Below are 19,732 nucleotides of genomic sequence, written 5' to 3'. Positions count from 1 at the left end.
TACTTTCATCCCCCAAGTTGCTTTTGGTCATGGCATTTATTACAGCAATAGAAGCACTAAGACACTAGATACATTCTAGTAGCCAGATGCCCCTGCCTGCACAGCCTTGAGTCTTTTCCCCGCTGATGTCCTGGATTTGAGATAAGAGGCAGCAAGTCTGGCTGTTTGGAGAGGAGAGCGTACAGCCAGCAAACGGGTTTGGATGCATGACTGCAGTGCAGTACACAAAAGGGAGCCTTCCGTAAAATAGTGTCAAGTAGAACGGGAAGAGAATGGTGGATAAAGGAAGCCTTCCTCTATATTCTTTTGTTTTTAATAGTTTAGAAACATTATCTATGTAATCCTGGCTGGACTGGAGCTTACTATGTAGATCAGGCTAGCCTTGAACTTGTGGCCATTCTCCTGCCTGTGGGGCTTAGATTACAGGCATGCATTACCATGTCCAGCCTCCATTACCTATTATTACACTATTACCCAAGCTTCCACCAATGTTAGCCTTACATTGGTTATCAGTGATCCTGAGGAACCAGATCTCCAGAACCAAGTAGAAAGGCCAGTGACATTGGCCAGAGGGGCTCACCCATATCTCAAGATGCCCTGCAACTGAGTCTCAGCCTGCATAGCTAGCTAGTTACCGATAGCCAAGATAATGAATGTTTAACGCTTGACTCCAGGAGAAAGTTATGGGTACCCTTAGTCCTGGGGCCTTAAGCACTTAAGGTGTCACTGTCCTTACCAGGACAGAAAGGTGTAGGTGAAACTTTTCATTCAACAGCAGGTTGAGCATATAGGATCCAGTTGGGAGCTCTATTCTGCCAACCTCCTGCCTTGGCTTCAGGCACTCATTATTGTACATATAGAAAAGCAGATGTCACTCTGAATTTGAGTGGCTCTAAGGTTTGGAGTTGGAAGAATAACATTCCTCATACTATCTGACATGAAACAGGCCTTCACTTCAGTTCCCCATTTCTGTATAACAAACTGCTCTAAACTGGGTGATTTAAGCCAGAAGGGGCTAATGCTATGATTTGGCTGTGGGCATTGGGGGCAAGTCTGAGTTGGTGTTGGTTCTTCTTTATCTGAATCAGCCAAGGGCACTGACCCAGCTGCTCTCAGTAGATATCAGGCTGAAACACAGAGCTCTTCACTCACATGAAGACATGTGGGACTACACAAGGCTCTCCTCACACTAGCCTGGGTCCATCACCGCATGGGTCTCAAGAAACTGAGTCTTCCTGTGGTTGGTGGCTGAGTTACCCCAAAGCTGTCAGGCCTTTACAAGCAAGAGTAGTATTGGCACACTGTTACCACTGCTGTCTTGGCTAAAATTAAATCCTAGGTGATGAGGAATAGACTCCATCTTTAGGTGAGCCAAGTAGTTCCCACATCCAGAGATGGAATGAGGGAAAAGAGTAACCATCCTTGGAAGTCTATTTGGCCCTCCACTCTATTCATCTGTCAATCTGTGCTTATTCTATTCTTCTTACCCCACCCCAGGAAAATAGAATGCCAGGATGTGTTGAGGCCAGTAGAGACCTGTGCTCATGTTCACAGTATGCAGTGGGTATGAAAAAAACCTCAAGGATGGAACAAGATGGTTCAGCCACAGAGACTGAAACATATGCCCCAGGGTTCCCAGCCTCACACATGCATGCTTATCTCCAAAAAGAGGAAAGTTACCTATTGTCTCAGACTGTGACACTCAGAGAGATAGTGTGTCAAAGACAGATGTGACATACTATCTATCATAGTGTATGTGACTGATGGTACATACTATGTCTCCCAGATCACAGAAGCTTCCTAATCCTTAGAGAGAGACCTCAGGCAAGCAGTGGCTTCTCAATAATGACTTGTGTTGAATTTCCACAAGGGGAACAGGGCACAGAATGGGATCTGAGTCAAATTAAGTAAAAGAGACATTTCATGCACAAGGAAGATACACATGAGTACCCTATTATTAGGCCATTAAACGCCAGGATTATAAGAGACTTAGTGCTATCAGCTGGAAACACAGGAAGCTCACAGCCAAAGCCATTTTAAAAATAAAAATAGAATGCTTCATAGAAGAATTATGTAAAATACAGAAGTGGCTTTGTTAAGATTGTGAAAGTGTGAAGCTAGAACCATTTCTCTAGGCCGTAGAAGTAACCCTGCTGTTTGGCTTGAAGGCCCTTTCTGTATGAGGGAAGAGTGCAAATCCAGTCTACCTCCAGTCCTGTCCCTTTCATGGGCCCTAGTCCATGTGCCTACCCAACAGCAACAACTACAGTGGCCCAGGAAAACTTACTCTGTCACACTAGAGAAATTGATAGCTGATTCATTCTGGCCACCAGTCGGGGACCTGGTGACAATCAGGACCTATGAAGGTAAATGTTCTTTGTATACTACTGAGAGCAAGACTATCATAAGCTGTTACATAGTAAGCTGTGAGCTGGGCTCTTGCAGCAGTCACTGTAAGACCGGGGTGTTAGCGAACACAGGGCTCCTTTTGAATTGTAAGATCTCACTTGAGAAACTGATGCCCAGTGGCTTGGGAAGGGCCCTTTGCGCCCTTGCTGGAGAGCTGGTTATTCCCTGAGTGACTTGCTTCTGGTAGCTCTAACTTTGCTCCACTTGCCTTTCCTGTTACAGGCCATGCTTGGGTTGCCTTTGCAAAGTAAATCATCATGACTACTGTTGTATGCTGAATCCTTTGTGCCCTCCACTTGTTTTGTTTTGTTTTGTTTTGACACCACAATGGGCTTATGACCTTTATATACACCCACATCCTGGTCTTCCAAGTAGGCCTGGAATAGCAAAGCTCTCGCCACAGGACTAGGCTCTTGAGCTCAGCTCACTGTTGGCATTTCCCACCCTCCTACTGACTTCCATTCTCTTCTCAGGACTTCAAAGGCTGTGGAGAAGAACTGTTGAGGAAGGGCTTCAGGTGCTTACCAGAAACTGCAAGTAGAGAAAGCAGTGGGATTATCGACCCAGTGCTGAAACCCTAAATTCTAAGCCTAGGATGGAACACTTGGCATTCTCCAGCTCAGATGTTCTTCTGCCTCATGTAAGTGGACACGGACATCACAGCACCAAGACTTGAAGGTATCCAAACGTCATTACATACAGTCCAACTCAGTCAAGCAGGAAGGGGTCTTTTGTCAATTTCCCAAAGAGGAAACTGAACCCCAAATGCAGAACACAAATGCTGCTGCCACCCCATGCACGATGTCGCACTATCACCACTGCTTTCTAGTGGCACTAGGTCTCTATCAGGCCCTGAGGCTGAGGAAGGTGGGGCACCTGAACACCATGTTGAGCAGATCTAGCTTATCTCAGATTATGCTCACTATGGACAGGAAAGGAATCTGATTCTAGGTCTCCCACCTCCTACAGCCATGTTCATTGCTAGGAGAAGCCCTGGTACACAGCATTGACAGAGTCCATGCAGCCCTAACCTACTGGACGGAAGCAGCCAGACTGAAAAGGCTGGTCCTAAGCAACACTCCTAAGCATGAGTGCCTGCACTCAGCTCTGTTTCTCTGACCTTGACTTTCTTAATCTTAGCAGGCACAAGAAGACAGCACCATCGAGCAGCCCAGGAAGAGCCAACAGCACCATCCCATGCTTGCTCTCAATGGAAATTTTAAATAAAAAGACAACGACAGGTAAGAGAGATGCTATAACTTTATAAAAAAACAAGATAATACAGCAATATTTGATTATATTTTCTGGCAGGTTTATAAAAAATCTGAAATAAAAATGAGAAACATAACTTAATAAAAATTACAAAACTTTTTGTGGAAATGCATCTTTAGAAAGACAATGGCAGGTAATGGTGAGCAGCAAAAGCAGCAGCAACATGGAAGAAAAGCTGGTTCTGTAGTGAGACAAAGGCTCCAAGGACCGGCGTAAACCTGGGCTGAGTGGGGAAAGAGCAGGCAGTGTCCATCAGAGAGGCAGAGAGGCTTCCCAAATGAGGCCAGGCTGACAGTGGCTGGCAGTGGGCAGAGGGGAATGCAGGCCTCATGCAGCCCCTCTGGCAGGGCCTATAGGCCACATGGCAGTGATCCACAGAGCTGTCATTAAAGGTTTCTCTGTCCATTGTTCCCCAACTGAAGAGCCCAATGAGCAAAAACTCAAGCTGTCAACCTGAGCACAGGTGTGGAATATGCCAGGGGAAACCACAAAACACAGATGTGCAAGGCATATATGCAAGGTAAGCATATCATCTACACAATAGCCAAGGCAAAGGCAAGATCACATTGGAGTGGGCAGGAAACACCTTCAAATGTTCCTTGAATGGAAAGATGTCCATTCAAGATGGGTGCTTGACTACATTCTGAGGTAGTCTAACCCTGACTTACTTGCACAGGTAGCTAAGAATGATAAAAAAAAAAAAAAAAAAAAAAAAAAAAAAAAAGAAAGAAAGAAAAGAAAAGAAAGAGGGAAGAAAAGTCGCCAGAGACAAAAGGAAAATAGACCACAGTAGCCACTCAGACAACCAAAAGGTAGCCTGGACTCTGGACTCAGGGATAGCAAGGCCCAAATGTACTCTGGGCACAAAGAGCCTTGGTTCTGCTTGCCATTTTACAGAAGTGTACCAAGAGATGTGGGATCCACAGAGGGATTTCCCAGCCCGGAGCAGGGGCATTCCAAGCTGAGCTGTGTCAGTCTTAAATGCTTAGTCCTCTGCTACAGTGGTGATGAGCCAGGGAACCTAATCTTGGGGCAGAGAAGTCCCAGCACTCCTTCCAACTATCTCCCCCATAACTGGACATGTGTGGTGTCTGGGGCAGCAGTGTTGCTGTTAGACCTCAACTTGGAAAACTAGAGGTCCCTGCACGAGGAGCACTCTGACCCTATGCCACCACTAACTGGGCAGTAGCAACAATGGACAGCAAAGGTGGCCATCCCTCTTTAACACTAATTCACATTACATTTCTCTTGTGCCAGCATTCAGAACTTTAAGACAGGATGGAACGACCTGAAGGTTTGGGAGGCAACAGATGTGTGAAAACACGTTAGTACTTCCTCTGTTTTCCACATTTCCGGGCACGCCTTCTAGGGCAGAGCTCACCAAAGTCTTCCACTTCATTTTCATACTCTTCGTCCTGAACAGTACCTAGTTAGGAAGCAAAACAGCAAAACCCAAGTGAAAATGGCAGATTCCTGTTCTACCAGAGTTTAACATCCTGCTAGACCTCATTTCTCTGGAATCATTGTTTCATGTTAAAGGAATAAAGCTCTCTGCCAGGGTGGTAGAGACTGAAACTCTCTGTTGTGTACTATCCTTGGGAGTTGCTGTGCTGAGTCTGCACAGTGACTGAACATCTATGATAATCCATAAGCAACTACCACAAGCCCGGAATAATGCCTTTCACCTGACGGAGAAACTCTATCACTAACAGTCTGGCAGATACTCCTGACATCACTGGCAAACCCACCTGACACTCCCCTGGAAGCCAGTAGTACTAAGACTCACAGGAGCCAAAGTATCACCTGTCCTAGGTTATCAGGCCTTACCTTCATCTTTCAAGCGGACCTCTGTCTTCTTCAGCCACTCTTGTGCATTCCTGACTGACAGGGTCAGAATTTTGACCTGCCGAGTCATCACCTCCTCTGCTACAGAAACGAAACAACAAAGCTCTAAGCAAAGAGATGGCTTCAGGCATTAGAGCATCAAGTACTAGGGCAAGATCCCCACATCCCAAAGCTGCCTTCTGCCACCACAAGCACAGGGTACTTTAAATGACAGCCCAGTGCCACAGCTGTGGGTCTGCCAATTGCCAAAAGCAACCCTTTCTAGGAAACTTGTATTCAAAAGATCATCAAGCCTGAACTTGGGGAAAGTGTCTGAATTACAAAATTTTTTTCAATGTAATTTTGTTAATTTTATGTTTAGTTTACAATGCTGGCACAAAACAGCCAATACAGAAGCGAGGGGGAAACTTGGTTGTAAGAGCAGATGAGAAAGAGCACTCACTATTAAAGGTTCCCACTAAGCGTGAGTTGGGGCCCAGTCTAAGAAGAGACCTATATACTCTCAGTTCCTACCCTAGGGTTCACCGTCTTGTCAGCACTCAAGGATCACTGAGTGAATAGTAAGAAGAAGGCACCTCAAAGAGTCTTCTCACAACTTTAAACATTCTGCCTGTGTCTTCTCGAAAGCATTAGCTAACAAACCAGTTTCTCATCTGTGGCACCCAAAGAAACCATCATCGCTTACAATAATCATAATATTTAACTGGCGATGGGCTCAACAATGAGATTTTACTGGAATCTGAGAACAATCTTTTCTTATCTTTCTGCTAATACTAACATCCCACCCTCCCTGAGTCAGCTGTAACTGAGCGTCTTAGGCTCAGGCAGCCTAAGTGCCTGGACCAGTCCCCTCTGCCTCTCACCTTCAGCCCAGGCCTTCCGCCTGTAGAGTTCCTCCACCAGATCTGAAACCCTCCTGATGTGCTCCTGCACCTTCCTGTGCAGCATGTGGCTCTGCTCCTTGGAGCCCAGGTGACTACGGATCCAGACACTCTGCTCAATGTCCTGCACCACCACTTTGCCTTCTTCGATGATTGGGTCTACCTTTTCATGGAAAAAATCCAGGTATTTCTGGTAGGCTGCTTGCTGCCTCCGGTGGCCTTCCAGGCGAATGTGCTGATCATAAGATTCACTGATTCTCTCTCGGCATTCCCTCCCTTCCAGTTCAGCCCTGGAAATGAGCACAGCCTCTGCGGCTGCTCCCTCAAAGGCTTTGCCAGGAATAAAATAGCTTTCGGGGCTGCGGGTAAACTTCACTCCACACAGGTCACACTGGGTCCTGTCTACATCGGCCCTTTTGAAGTTCCCAGGCCTGAGCTCCCTATCCTCCTCCCTGCTGTGCTCTGTCTGGATCCACCTCCTCCAGCTGATGCACAGAGACACCACTAGGCAGGCTCTGCGCAACTTGCGCTGAATCAAGGCCTTTCGCTGCTTCTGGGACAGGATGGCAGCCAGAAAATTATCTCGGTCTTCCAGGGCCAACTCGTCTAATTCATGAGTCTCATCTTCACCAAAATCCCAGTCTGAGTCAGCAAACTGGTCCATAGGGCCTGTACAGAGCAGGCGGTTCAGTCTGACCTCCTCATGACAGAGGCCACGGACCACAGTGCCTTTGGTATGTACACTGTCCCACCGCCAGTGGCAATCTACCAGGTACTCTTCATCCCGTTCAAAGAGCAGGTCCTGTAGTGCCTCAGCCACAGACTTCACACTGGTTGCCATCAGCACCCGCTGCACCACCTTCAGTAGCCTCTTGGGCACCTGGTCTGGCCAGTCCATGCTCATCAGCTGTAGCCTTGTCTGGATCTCCCGAAAGTGGCGGAACAGAAGTGGCTTACAGAAGGGATGCAGGACCTCCTCAGCATTCACCAGCATCACCAAACACAATACCAGTGTCCGCTCTGCCTCCCCCGATATCACATAGTCTATTTCACTGAAGGAGTCAAGCAGAACATTGAAGTTCATATTCTCGTAGCCACACAGCACCTTGACGAGGTAGGACAGGTGGAACCGGAAGTCCCGGATGGCTCTGGTCACATCCTTTGGCTTATACTCTTGGATGATGGAGAACACATCCCCAGATTCCCTGTCCTTCTTGCTTGACAGAAACTCCCAGAAGTGCAAGAGTGCAATGTAGCTCTTGGGGAGGCACAGGACAGCATTCTTCCAGAGGCGGGCCAGTACCACCCCACTATGGACAAACTGCAGCTCCAGCAGCACCACTGTATTGATAATGCTGGGAACCAGAGGCGCTTTGCACCTCTTGATGAGGACATTCATGAAGCGGAAGAAGAGCCTCTTGTAGTCTTCAGGATTCCTACGTACATAGAGCTGGTCCATGGAACTCTCCAGAAGCCGGATGAAGCACAGATAGGATTTCTCCACATTCTCATCTTCCCTGTTGGGCACCAACATGCCAAATTTCCCTTCTATACCTTTCATTCTGCTGCCTCGACCCCTGCCTCTGTCCTCTCTGTCAGACTCCAGCACTTTCAGCTCCCGGTTGTAACTGTCCTCCTCCTGGTGAAGCAGCTTCTCAAACTCCTCTGGGTAGCTGGAGGACAGAAGGAAAGCCTGCATGGCACTCAGCCACAGGTCTGTGGATTCCCTGCGGCTGTGTGCACTTTCTTTTTGAAATAGATCATGGATGTACTCTTTCAAGGCATACCGGAAAGAGCGAAAGGACTTGTAATTTGGCTTGAGGATTTCTTTACAGGCCATGGGGTTTTCTGACAACACTCTCTGATGGAAATGCCTAGGGAAGAGGAGGTTTAGGAAGGATTTGCAAAGGCCATATGTATCTGGAGACAAAATATAATCTATTTCTTCAAGTTCTTCAGCTAAGACATTAGGAAACACTTTCTTGGCTTCCAGAAGCAACCCGTTGATTGCAACTAGGTGCATTTTTGACTGAACCATGCACTTGGCTTCACAGCGCCTGAGGGGCCTGTGGAAATCTTCACACTGCTCATCTTCACATTTCAAACCTACAATAAATCTCATGCAAATTCCTGGGTAGTTCTTCCCGAGCAGGGTCTGTGTGATCTGACATAGTCTGCCCAAAAGGTGCTTGTTCAGGGCTAATTTCACTTGATCAGTCACTATTAAGAAATGATCCTTTGTTTTCTTCTCACTCAAGGTCAAATCCAGGTCTAAAATTATTCTTAATATGGGTCCAGGGTCATTCTGGGATATCTGGCAATATTTGGCATCCACCTGAGAAATTCCAAAGAACTCAAAGCAAGATTTGACCATTTCTTTTTCAGCATTGTTGGTCACATTTTTAAGGGCCCTGACCAGATTGAGAAGGACTTCCAAGCCCCCTGGAGCCAGGGCCAGAACCTTCTGATGCTCAGACTCACACTGGCTGGCTGCTTCATAGAGAGCTTCTACCATTCCAGCTGAGTGGTTGAGCATGTCAAACTTGATGAAGGCATCTCTAAGCTTCTGGAAGTCTCTCAGGATAATCCCTAGCAGGAACTGGGCCTCTGCAATGCCAGCCAGCTGGCTGGTTTGATAGCAGAGATCAAGTGCTTCTCTCAAAATAGCCTTTGTATGTTCTATGTCAGAATCTCTGGCCACATTGAGGCGGGCAACCCCCAGTAGGCATGAGGCCTGGAAATCCTTGTTGGCTGTGAGCCTGGCAGCCTCCAGGAGGCAGCCATGTTGCTTCATCAATAGTGCAGCCTCTTCCCTCCGGCCCTCCCTGTTGAGTAATTCTGCTGCTTCTGCTAGACATTTCCGAGACTTCAAGAACACCAGCTGGTCTTCTACATCAAGCTTGGAAAGAACAGCCATCATTTCCTTGCTCTTATTTGCACTCAGGTACTTGGCAGCAGCTTCCAAGTAAAACTGACTGGCAGAATAGGAGAGCTTGGGAATGGGAAAGGTCTTGTTCTTTAACATTTCTTCATATCTATAAACAGAGGATACACATATCAACTTGTTGTCACCAAAGTAGGAAAGTCCCCCAAAACCAATACAAAGCTCCTTAAATAAGGTCCCCATGAGCAGATACTGAAGAAGAGATCTAAACCTGTATGCCACTCAGACATTTCTGGAAATGCTTTATTGTCCAAGCAAGATTTATGCATACTACAAAACCAAATCATAACAATTACTTTGGGTACTAAGCTTTGGTAAACATGACTGTGATTCTGAAAAGGGACATACTAGTGGCTGCAGCAATCTTTGTTTTTATCTAGCCTGTAATTCTTCCCTTTTGCTAGGTGTGTAGTGTATGTGATAGAATCATGTTACATGCATAAAGCTCACAGGGGTCCTCACACCCCACTGACTAGAGTCAGTATATCCTATTATAAACACACTGGGACACACCCTTCATCTACAGCCATCGCTTGTGATGATGGGTCACAGCTGAACAAGAGGCTGAGAGATAGAGCCACTCTCAAGGAGCTCTGACACTGCACTGAAGCATCCTCTCAGCTGAGGGAGAGTGACATGGTCGAGCCACTTCAGAATCGGCAGAATAACCACCAAGGCAAGCCATCCCCTGTGCAGAGGGAGAAGAAGGCAGACAGATGCAGAAGAATCAAACCACCTACTTTTCCACTGCAATAGCAGCTTCCTCAAAGAGCTCCTCTTGGCAGTACATTCTGAGTGCGAGATCAAACTCCTGAATCTGCTCAAAGCATCTGAAAGCATCCTGGAAGCACTGGCTCCGCTTATAGAAATAAGCAGCATCTCTTATCTAGAACAGTAAAATGGTACTCTTATTTAAACTGTTCTAATTTTTTAATCTTAAAAACAGTAATACATAAATAACAAACATGACTATATGTCTATTTCTTAGAATCCAGTTAAAGCCACTATAGCATAGATACTATAAAAACAAATTCCTTTTAAAATAAAGGGAACGAGCTAAATCCCAATGTCATCTCTTATACAAAGATGGAGTCCAGGTGGACTTTAGATGTGGATAAAGGCTCAGAGAGATGGCTCAGCAGTTAACAGCCCTTGTTTGTTTTGCAAGTTCAATTCCCAGCACCACAACCATCTTTACCTCCAGTCCCAGGGGATCCAATATCCTCTTCTCTCCTTCTCAGGCAATGCACACATGCAGTAAACATACATACATGTAGCCAAAACACCCATAAACATAAAAAACAAAAATAAAAAAGCTTAAAGGTTTAGATATGAAAACCATTGAAGAAAAATGTATGGGAATATCTGTGTAAGTAGAAATGTTTCCAATAAAACCTAAAGATACAAATCTTAGGAAAAGAACTAATGAATTTTATGACTTCAAAGGTCTCGTGAAATAAAGCTAAGAAGGAAAACATTTTTAAGGGCTTAGAATATAGCTCAATGATAGACCACTTGCTTAAGATTTGTGTGATGCCCTGGGTTCGAGTTCTAGCATTGGAAATGGAGAAAAAATGGGAGGAGGCAAGGAGACAAGAACTGTAGCACTGAGAACAGCACTGTCCAATAACTATGAGAGCAGACCTGTCTCACTAGTGTGGGATCCACTCTGCTGGCCACTAACTAAGTCTGAAAAAAAACCTCGATATATGGGGTACTGTAACCTAAAAACTGGATTTTAAATTTTATTTATTTTTATTCTATATTTTATTTATTTACATTTCAGATGTTATCCCCTTTCCCCATTCCCCCCCATTAGCCCCCTATCTTATCCCTCCTCCATTTTTGCTTTTATATCATTTAAATTACATGCAAGTATTAAGGTCAGTTCTAGGTTGAGGAACTAGCAATACAATAGATGCAAATAGTCAAGGAACAAGCAAGACAATAAACACAAATAGTCAAAGAACAAGCAAGGCAATAACCAAAATTCTGTGAATACTCCAGTGATCACTATTTCTAAGAGCTTATCAGGATGACCAAAATATCTGAGCCAACTTCCCTGTCCTAGACAAAAGTAATTTTCATGTCTGAAGCCTACTTCCTTGTTCTAGCCTAAGATTTAGATTCCTGCCTGAAATTACTTCTTTGTTCTAGCCTAAGATTTAGAATCCAGGCTGGGAAGCCAAGGATGGGTAAGATTCTGTACAGAGCCTTACCAACCTAAGACAGAAATGCATTGCTTTTGATAATGCATATTCCATGACAGGTAAGGAAGGCATTCATGGCAGGACAACCTAAGACAGGCTCAGTCTTGTTTATGAAATAAAAAGGGAGGAGAGGCTTTTGGGGCTGCTTGGCAAGAATCTGACATTGGCCAAGGACAAGGAAGTAGGCTTCAGGCAGGAATATGACATTAGGCTAGAATTTTATTTAATTTTAACTAATCTTAAGTAGCCACATCTGACTAGAAGTTACTATATAAGAATTGCAAGTCTAGAACATAAAAAGAATTCCTGTAGCTACAAGTAAATACTTTTTAAAATACATAATTTTTTTAAAACACAGGCTATAACTGCCATTTACAATAAGGGAATGTGAACAGATGACACAAAACTACTCCACTTCAGTAACCATCAGAAGAATACAAATTAAATCCCTAGTGAGCTACATCTATGAACTTGAAAAAAGTTAGAATCTGTTAAGCACGGCCAAGGACACAGGGAACACAGAATCTTTACACACAAAGTAGCATGGCCATTCTGGACAGCAAGGTGGTCATAAATAGTAAAATGAGGTAATAGTATCTGAAGACCCCACAGTAGCAGGCCATTCACAGCAACACATCACAAATGGCACCAGCAAGACTGAGTCATGCTACAACTGTGTTGTATGTGGCATCCAGGCATTAGTGGAAAGTCTGGACTTTGATCACTGGAGAACTAGGGTAGTGATACACAGAACATTCACTCTGAAATGTTACTGTGGTGGAGACTCAGACAAAGCTTAACACAAGAAAAATTGTGGGAGAGCGAAAGTACAGAACAAGGTGGCCCTTAGACAAACTTAGAACACATGTGTATGAAAGACACCACTGTCTAATGTTTAGCAGAGTGAGGATGTGAGGCCGAAGCAAGGTTAAGAGACAAGGGTATAACAGGCTCTTTTCCCATGGCAGGGACTGGGAGGCAAAGGGGGGAAATAATAGGCAAGCCTGTATTTTGTAGCCTCTTATAAGGGTTCAAGATGGTAGCACTGAAAATCCCAGGGCAGACTAAAGAAATTAGAAAGCCTGGAAATGATCTCAATTCCTAGAATGTAGGATGCCTATTCCCAATCAATGCCTATTCTATCTCAATTCTAGCCCCATCTTTTGCAAGTCATATCCCATAACAAACATGGAGCCAGGTCTGCAGCATTGGGAGGGCCCGATCCCCTTCTCAGACACTGACCCCTATAGGACCCATACCTTCAACTTCTCAGTAGATCTCATTCCCCATCCCCTTACTCTGACTTCAATACCCAGGGTATACTAGAAATCCTAGACACACAGACACAGAAACCTGAGTTCCAAATGGAGGGTAAGAAATATGGGTAGGAAATTCAACAGTTCACAGCTCCATGCTTTCTACCACAGTTTTTCCAATCCCCAGACTGTTTTAAATTCTTATTCCACCACAACTGATATACTGACAGAGAATAGCTGGCTTGGGGAGGTGGCTCAGTAGTTAAAGCACTTCTACAAGCCTGAAGACCAGAGTTCTGATCACCAGAACCCAATTAAATGTCTGATGGGAGAAGTGGTTTGAAAGTAAAGACAAGGAATACCCCAAAGCAAGCTAGCTGGCAAGACTGGCCATATCAGTAAACTCTGGGTTTGATTCATTGACCTTGCCTCAAGAGTAAAGGTGAAAAAAGGATGGATGATAATTCCTGACATCAACTCTGGGCACACATACACAGGTACACACAGACAGACAGACAGACAGACAGACACACACACACACACACACACACACAACCAATGAAAAAGGAAACAAAGGAACTGCAGAGAACATGACTTGGAGTCATACTTGAGACTTGGAGTCACAGAAATGCGACGAAGCTGTGAACAATCTCTGCTTATTTTTTCTCCTGTTTTAATCCTGCCACAAACAAGCAGTCACTTGCTGTCCACTGCCAGCTTGCCTACCTCTGAGAAGCTATGTTCATACTAGAATCTCTGCCCGACAGAGCTATGGGCAATGACTCCATTCTGTAATGATGAGCATTCACACATGGCTAGTGACACTGGGGGTCAAACTTTTAACTTTATTTCCTCTTAATTAATTTTATATCAAGTAGCTGCACATGGCTGCTGGATGATCTAGATAGTGATGATCTAGATAATTATTAAGAACACACACACACACACACACAAAACCTCCATGTAAACACCAGGCTACTTACTCAAGCTGACTCCAGACTATGAACATATGGAAAGAGAAGCAAAACTATTCTAACATCCATCTGGTTTGGGTCTGCAACTTGGCCTCCCTGTGGCTGACTTCAAGCCTTGAATAGTAACAGATGTGGGTGAACACAGTCTCTCTCTCTCTCTCTCTCTCTCTCTCTCTCTCTCTCTCTCTCTCTCTCTCTCTTTCATGAGCAAGTGGAGAAAGAACAACCACAGATCACAGGGCCAGTCTCCCTTCCTTCAAGAATTAGTCTCTTCCTGCCACAAACAGAGGCTGAGTACCACCCCCATTTGCCCAGATGAAGCCCCATCCTTCAAGGGTGCCTTGGGTAGGACCATACCTTTCCCAGCCTCTCACACAACTGGGCAGACAGCTGGAACTCCTTAGCGTAGCTCAAACACTTAAGAGAGAGCTTTGGCTCATTGCACTCCAAGTAAGTCTTAGCCAGTTCCAAATACTGCAGCTCCTTCTCCCTGGAGGAAAAGAAACCAGCATTGTCATGAAATGTGCCTGGAATACTCAACCTGCTGCTCTTATCAGAGAGCATCTAAACCGATCCTGAGACACCTACTTGGGGCTGAATTTCTTGGATTTCATATTCAGGGCAGTGTAGTGGGCCAGGGCCAACTTCTCTTTCTCAAATGCATCTCCTTTCTGGTAACACTTAGCTGCAACCTAGAAGAGGTCAAAGGTTTGATTCCCAGCAAGGTAATGCAGTTAATAGAACAAGAATTAGTGCATGCATTGTGTTCTTATGAATAGAGTTCTGTGTCTGGCCCAGCCCAATCTCACAGTGAAGAGCAGGAAGGTGCAGGTAATTTAAAAAGAGGCATCTCCGAAGACAGAGCCCAGCTGTGGGACTAGCTAACACAGTCCAAAGGTTTCATTAGCAGATAGCCAGTAGCCATGGAAACGTGAATACAGCATATATCTATAGGCCACCATGACACCGTTCTTGCTTAATTTTCCAATAGCCACGTGCAGGGGGTGAGCCCTCCTCATTGTATGTAGTAGCAACCTCAGTCAGAGCCATAGAGCAATGGGTCCAAAGTCCCCCGGTGGCTTTTCTAGGCTTTGACACAGTTGCTAACTACAGTGGCACCTGTGTGCTAGTAGACAGCAGTGTAGACGTGGTGTTGTAGAAATACAGTAGCCATGGCATCAGAGCATATCCAGATCCTTGGAGCATGCAGATCTGTGTTTACAAACCTCTGACTGTGAGATGTGCAAAAGAGTGCCAAAGGGTCTCCAAGCATAATTCAAATCCTGGCCAGCAGAAAGCTGCTCTTCTGAAACAGGAGTGCTTGTACTGTCTCAAAGCACGAGCTAGAGAAGCAGTAGGCTCACACTGCACCTGGCATTAGGTAGCAGTGTTGATTCAGGAGGCATTTAGTGATGCTTTCTGGTGACTCAGATAGAATGACCTCTCCCACTCACGCCCTTTGCTCCTGTCATTCCAGGCCTGTGGGTCTGGGACCTGTGCCACCCTCCTTCCCAGCTAGGGCTTTCGCATGCACTGCTCTAGCTGAAATGCTCCCACTTCCTCTCTCTGCCTAGTTCGCTTCATTTATTCTTCAAGTCTCAAGACCCCATTTCTTGAAGAAGGCTTCCCTGACCCCCTGTGTCCAGAACAGGTGGCTCTGGGGACAGCTGTTTCCCTTCTATGACACCTGCAGAACTGAGTTGTGCACTTGTCTAGAGTCCACTGCTGCTCACCATCATTTCCTAGGATCTAAACAGACTGTCTGGCCCATAGCTCAACAAGTATTTATTGGGTGAATGATCTTGCACGGTGGTTCTGACACATTCATTGACATGCAGCCAAAAACTCAATAAGCCACCTGAGTCCTGAAGTCCTTTAGCGGGGTCAAAATAAAGTCAGGCGAGGAGAAGGCTTTTTATAACATTCTCATCTGTGCCGGCTCCCCTAAAAAAATTTTAGATTCAAACATTCAAAAGGTATTTTTAAAGGGATAAATAATTGGAATCCCATGGACAACACATATGGGTAACATCAATGATGTTCTGAAAGAAACGAACGGTGAGACTTCACATTATAGCTCGTGCCCACAGCTGCTGCTGCCATCTTGCCTTGCTGTTCCCCCCCTGCTGCCTCCTCCACCCTGACAAAAAATATTTTGGTTTTACAGCAGGCAAATGCTCAGTACTTCTATCAATTTCTATCTATCAATTTCTAAGGCTAAATATTACATGTTTTGAAAATGACTTTCCATACATAGCAAATCTCTAACAGTGTGGTTCTGTTCTTCACCTCATGCCACAGTGCCCTCACACCTCTGACCTCTGCCACACTCCTTAGACTCTATCTTTGCTGCTTCTACTGCAGTCATGAGTCTGCCTGTCTTCTTGTCCTTCAGTGTAGGCTGTGACTTATCAGTTTATTGTGTCCAATGAGAATTCAGCAGAAGGGGTACAGGGCTAATTCTAAGACCAGGCCTCCAGGGACTGACATACATCTTTGAATACTGGTATCATATGAACTAAGCCAAAGTGACCTGCTCAAGGATCAGGGACAAGTTTTCCAAGAATCCAGTGGCTGCCTCCACCCCCACCCCCATTATCAGAGCCAGAAACCAGCCAAGCACCAGAAACAGAACAACACAACTGAATGGAAGCTTGAGTGTAGACATACGAATTCTCCAGGTGAGCCCAGAAGCTATTCAGCTGGTTCAAACTGCCAGCCCTTAGACCTGGGAGCAGCAAAAATTACCTGTGATGAGCCCCAGTTCGGGTAGGAGGTATTTGTTATGCAGCAACAAGTGGCTGAGAAACCCAGATATGTGTTCTTTTCTGGGCATGTAAACCGTTTCCTCTGTCATCACCACAGACAAAACTCTTCTAGGAATCAAGGCTAAGGAAACTTGTAGAGCTCTGTCTCCCAGATATGTGAGACCACAGGCACCTCATGCCATGGCTTTAGTCAGTTCTGAACTGCAGTTCCAGGGTCTTCACCACTGCCTAGTTCCTTCACTAAAGCCTAACTTTATAGAAACCAATAATGAGGGTTTCTAGGCAACAGAATGAGTGGCACAGAGAAAGAAACCACTGTCTCACAGTGTCTGTTAGTCACAGAAGCAAAACCATGGGCATCTTTCTGTGACACTTGAGAAGCTGGACACCATACATGGTGTGCAGAAGTCAAGAAAGCCATCTGTCAACCCCAGCCCAGCTGCTTTCAGCTACAGACATGAGTACCCAGTCACCCAGGTGCCCAGGCAGGCAGTTCCAGAAAGTATCATCTTTTAGGGCTGTTTGTGGTGGTGGTGGTGGTGGTGCTACCCACAGAATCCTCCTTCCTTTCTTCCCAGATGGAAAAATCTACTTTACATAAAGGGCTGAAGCTGTCAGGCAGGACTGTACTCCCAGATGACTTTGCAGAGATGGGGGCATGTGACCTAGTACTGACCCGGAGAAATATGAGGAAGTCCACTGGGGACTTTGGATCTAAAGAGAGATCCTAAAGAAGCAAGTGCCTGCCTTCAATCCTGCGTGGGATGCTGCTGAAGCAGCCACTTGCAGATACAAAGGGGAACTCTCTAGTGAGCTGCACAGACAGACAAAGGGGAAGAAATAAAATAAGATTGGGCCGTTGATGGTTTTGTTGAACTGCAAAAATCAATCAAGGAAATAAAAATCGGAGGAATCTTTGGCAGGAGACAGGCCACGACACTCTACCTATCTATCAGTATGTGCCAGCAATTGGCTGAAATGAAGAACTGCCCATGCCTGCACTTACTGGGCAGGGAAGGGTGCAGGGAGCTCTCCTCCTGTCAGGACAAACTCAGAAGTGACAGAATCACTGCCATCCTCACTGTGTCCTAGTCACAAATGTGATAGTGGGAAACCTTCCCATGAGCTCTGCCAAGGCCAGCAGTGGCAGACATCCCTCACCCTTAGTGTCTGGCCCAGCTCCTTACCTTCCAGCACTGGTGCTTGGCATAATAGTCTCCTTGTATGATCCACTCATCAGGACTTGAGGTCTTAACAAACATGCTGTCATCAAAGTCTACAAAGAAAGGGAAAAGCCAGTTTGTTTCTCCAGGAAGTAGTCATTGACTTATACCTGTTTGACCTAAACTGTCTCCTCTCATATTCATTGAATTCTTTATCTCTACTGCTTCAAAACAGGGCTTTATTTGGAGACAAGGGCTAGTCGATGAAGCCTTGAGAATGATTCTTAATCCAATCTCACTGGTATCCTTGGAAGAAATAAGGATACACACACATGCACGCACACACACATGCACTCACACTCACACAACTGCACCATGCAGAACAAAGACCATGTGAGGACACAGTAAGAAGGTGTTGCTCATCTGAAGCCCAAGAGTGGCCTCAGAATAAACTCTCTCAGCACACTCCTTGTGGCACTCATGCTGACAGTCTAGACTTCATCAACTTGTGTTTTAGCACTAAGATGGGCTGCTGTAGGTTTCAGGAGGAGATGGGAGTGAGAAAAGGACATAATTTGCGCTTTAAATTCTGGTCTGTTTTCCTTGTCTGTTGCTATGAAGTAGAAGACAGTGATTATTAATTCCTCCTTGAAAATCCAAGGCCAACCAGTTCTCAGCAAGCTCCCAGATTCAAGGTGACAGGATCTTACAATACATATGCTATTTGGATTCTGTTGGAGTTACATCTCAATAAACCCTATAGTAAACTGGAAATATCGTAAATTTAATAGTGCTTGGTTTAGCAAACTAGCACACTGTGGCGTACTGGGCCTTCACTGTTGTGTGTGCATGGATGCCTGGCAGCTATGGGTCACCGCCACTGACCAGCCTTGTTAGAAAATATTGTACTCACTTACTGCTAGCTGAAGGAAAGACAAAGATTCAAAATACAGTTTCGACTGAAGTATATCAGCTGTTTATACCAATGTGAAGCTTAGAAATCCCAAGCTGAACAAAACCTATTTTTGTGCTTTAGCTGCCAATACTGTCCTCATAGCTGCAGACAATCTATCACATTCCTGTTGGTGGGCACACACTACTGTAACGATCTACCGTTTGTCCTTTCTGTTCCATACAGACCTTCCTGTAACTGCACCAGCCCTCTCCATCCATGGCCCTCAGAATGTCACCAGCAATGAGCATCGATGAGCAGCACATGAAGAATCAGAGATACAGTGAATGCCACGACAATGACAGCAAGCCAGATCAAAAACAAAGGGACCTGAGATGCCTAGACTAAAAGGTACCAACTAAGGAAACCAGGCAACCGTGTTCAGAAGAGGCAAACCCAGGCAGAGCTACACAGCCTGTTCCATCCCTGCTTCCTTACACTAGCCTTCAGGAACACAATGCAGCAAGGACTCTGAAGCCACAAATGTTGACTCTCTGTTCTGGGAAGGAGTTTATCCCCACAGCAAAACTCCATACCACATCTGACGAGGACAAGACGACCACAATGAAGAAGCCAAAATGTCTCATCACCACACTCAGCTCTCACTCAGTGAGAGAGACAGATGTTCTGGAAGAGTCTACTGTGTACAACTATAGCTTGTGATTAAGACTGACTTTGCCTCTTGTGCTATACAAGAGCTGCTATTCAAAAGAAACTGTCATTCTTGAATATTTAACATTGTAATAAACTACCTATCTTAATCATCTCTTCCAGTGGTACTAGACCATATCTGAGGATTAAAATGAGTTATAGAATAAACTGGCAACTATATACTATGCCAACCCACTCCTTTTCCTTTTAGTGAGGAAGGAAAAGCCCATGAAGAGAAAGTTGGGCTTAAAAAGGACATGCTCAGATAGCAGGGTCCTTGAGAAGATGGGTTTTTACAATTTTAAACCTTCAACTTTTTGCACCATTTTTCTTAACAATAGTTGGTTTCTGGGAAAAGAATGTTGGATCTCAGTCCCCAATTGAGCTATCAGCAGTAACCAGAAATA

At 45.2% G+C, this 19,732-nt stretch overlaps 1 protein-coding gene across 2 annotated transcripts in view; it reads right to left on the bottom strand.

Moving 5' to 3' along the window:
- Positions 1 to 3,651: 3,651 nt before the first annotated feature.
- Trank1 (tetratricopeptide repeat and ankyrin repeat containing 1) overlaps positions 3,652 to 19,732 on the bottom strand; it is an 81,615-nt gene continuing 65,534 nt past the window's right edge. For both annotated transcript variants that reach the window (XM_034484390.2, XM_076917839.1), the window contains exons 16-22: positions 17,747 to 17,835; positions 14,380 to 14,483; positions 14,149 to 14,281; positions 10,092 to 10,237; positions 6,390 to 9,442; positions 5,509 to 5,607; positions 3,652 to 5,107 (exon numbers count right to left, since the gene is read on the bottom strand). In XM_034484390.2, the coding sequence (XP_034340281.1) occupies positions 5,007 to 5,107; positions 5,509 to 5,607; positions 6,390 to 9,442; positions 10,092 to 10,237; positions 14,149 to 14,281; positions 14,380 to 14,483; positions 17,747 to 17,835 (3,725 nt within the window). In that variant the 3' untranslated portion in view covers positions 3,652 to 5,006. The remainder of the gene's footprint in view (positions 5,108 to 5,508; positions 5,608 to 6,389; positions 9,443 to 10,091; positions 10,238 to 14,148; positions 14,282 to 14,379; positions 14,484 to 17,746; positions 17,836 to 19,732) is intronic.

The sequence above is a fragment of the Arvicanthis niloticus genome, chromosome 21 (assembly GCF_011762505.2).
Source record: "Arvicanthis niloticus isolate mArvNil1 chromosome 21, mArvNil1.pat.X, whole genome shotgun sequence".
Lineage (NCBI taxonomy): Eukaryota > Metazoa > Chordata > Mammalia > Rodentia > Muridae > Arvicanthis > Arvicanthis niloticus.
Note: the sequence above shows the minus strand (reverse complement) of the source record. Positions and strands in the feature narration are given on the sequence as shown.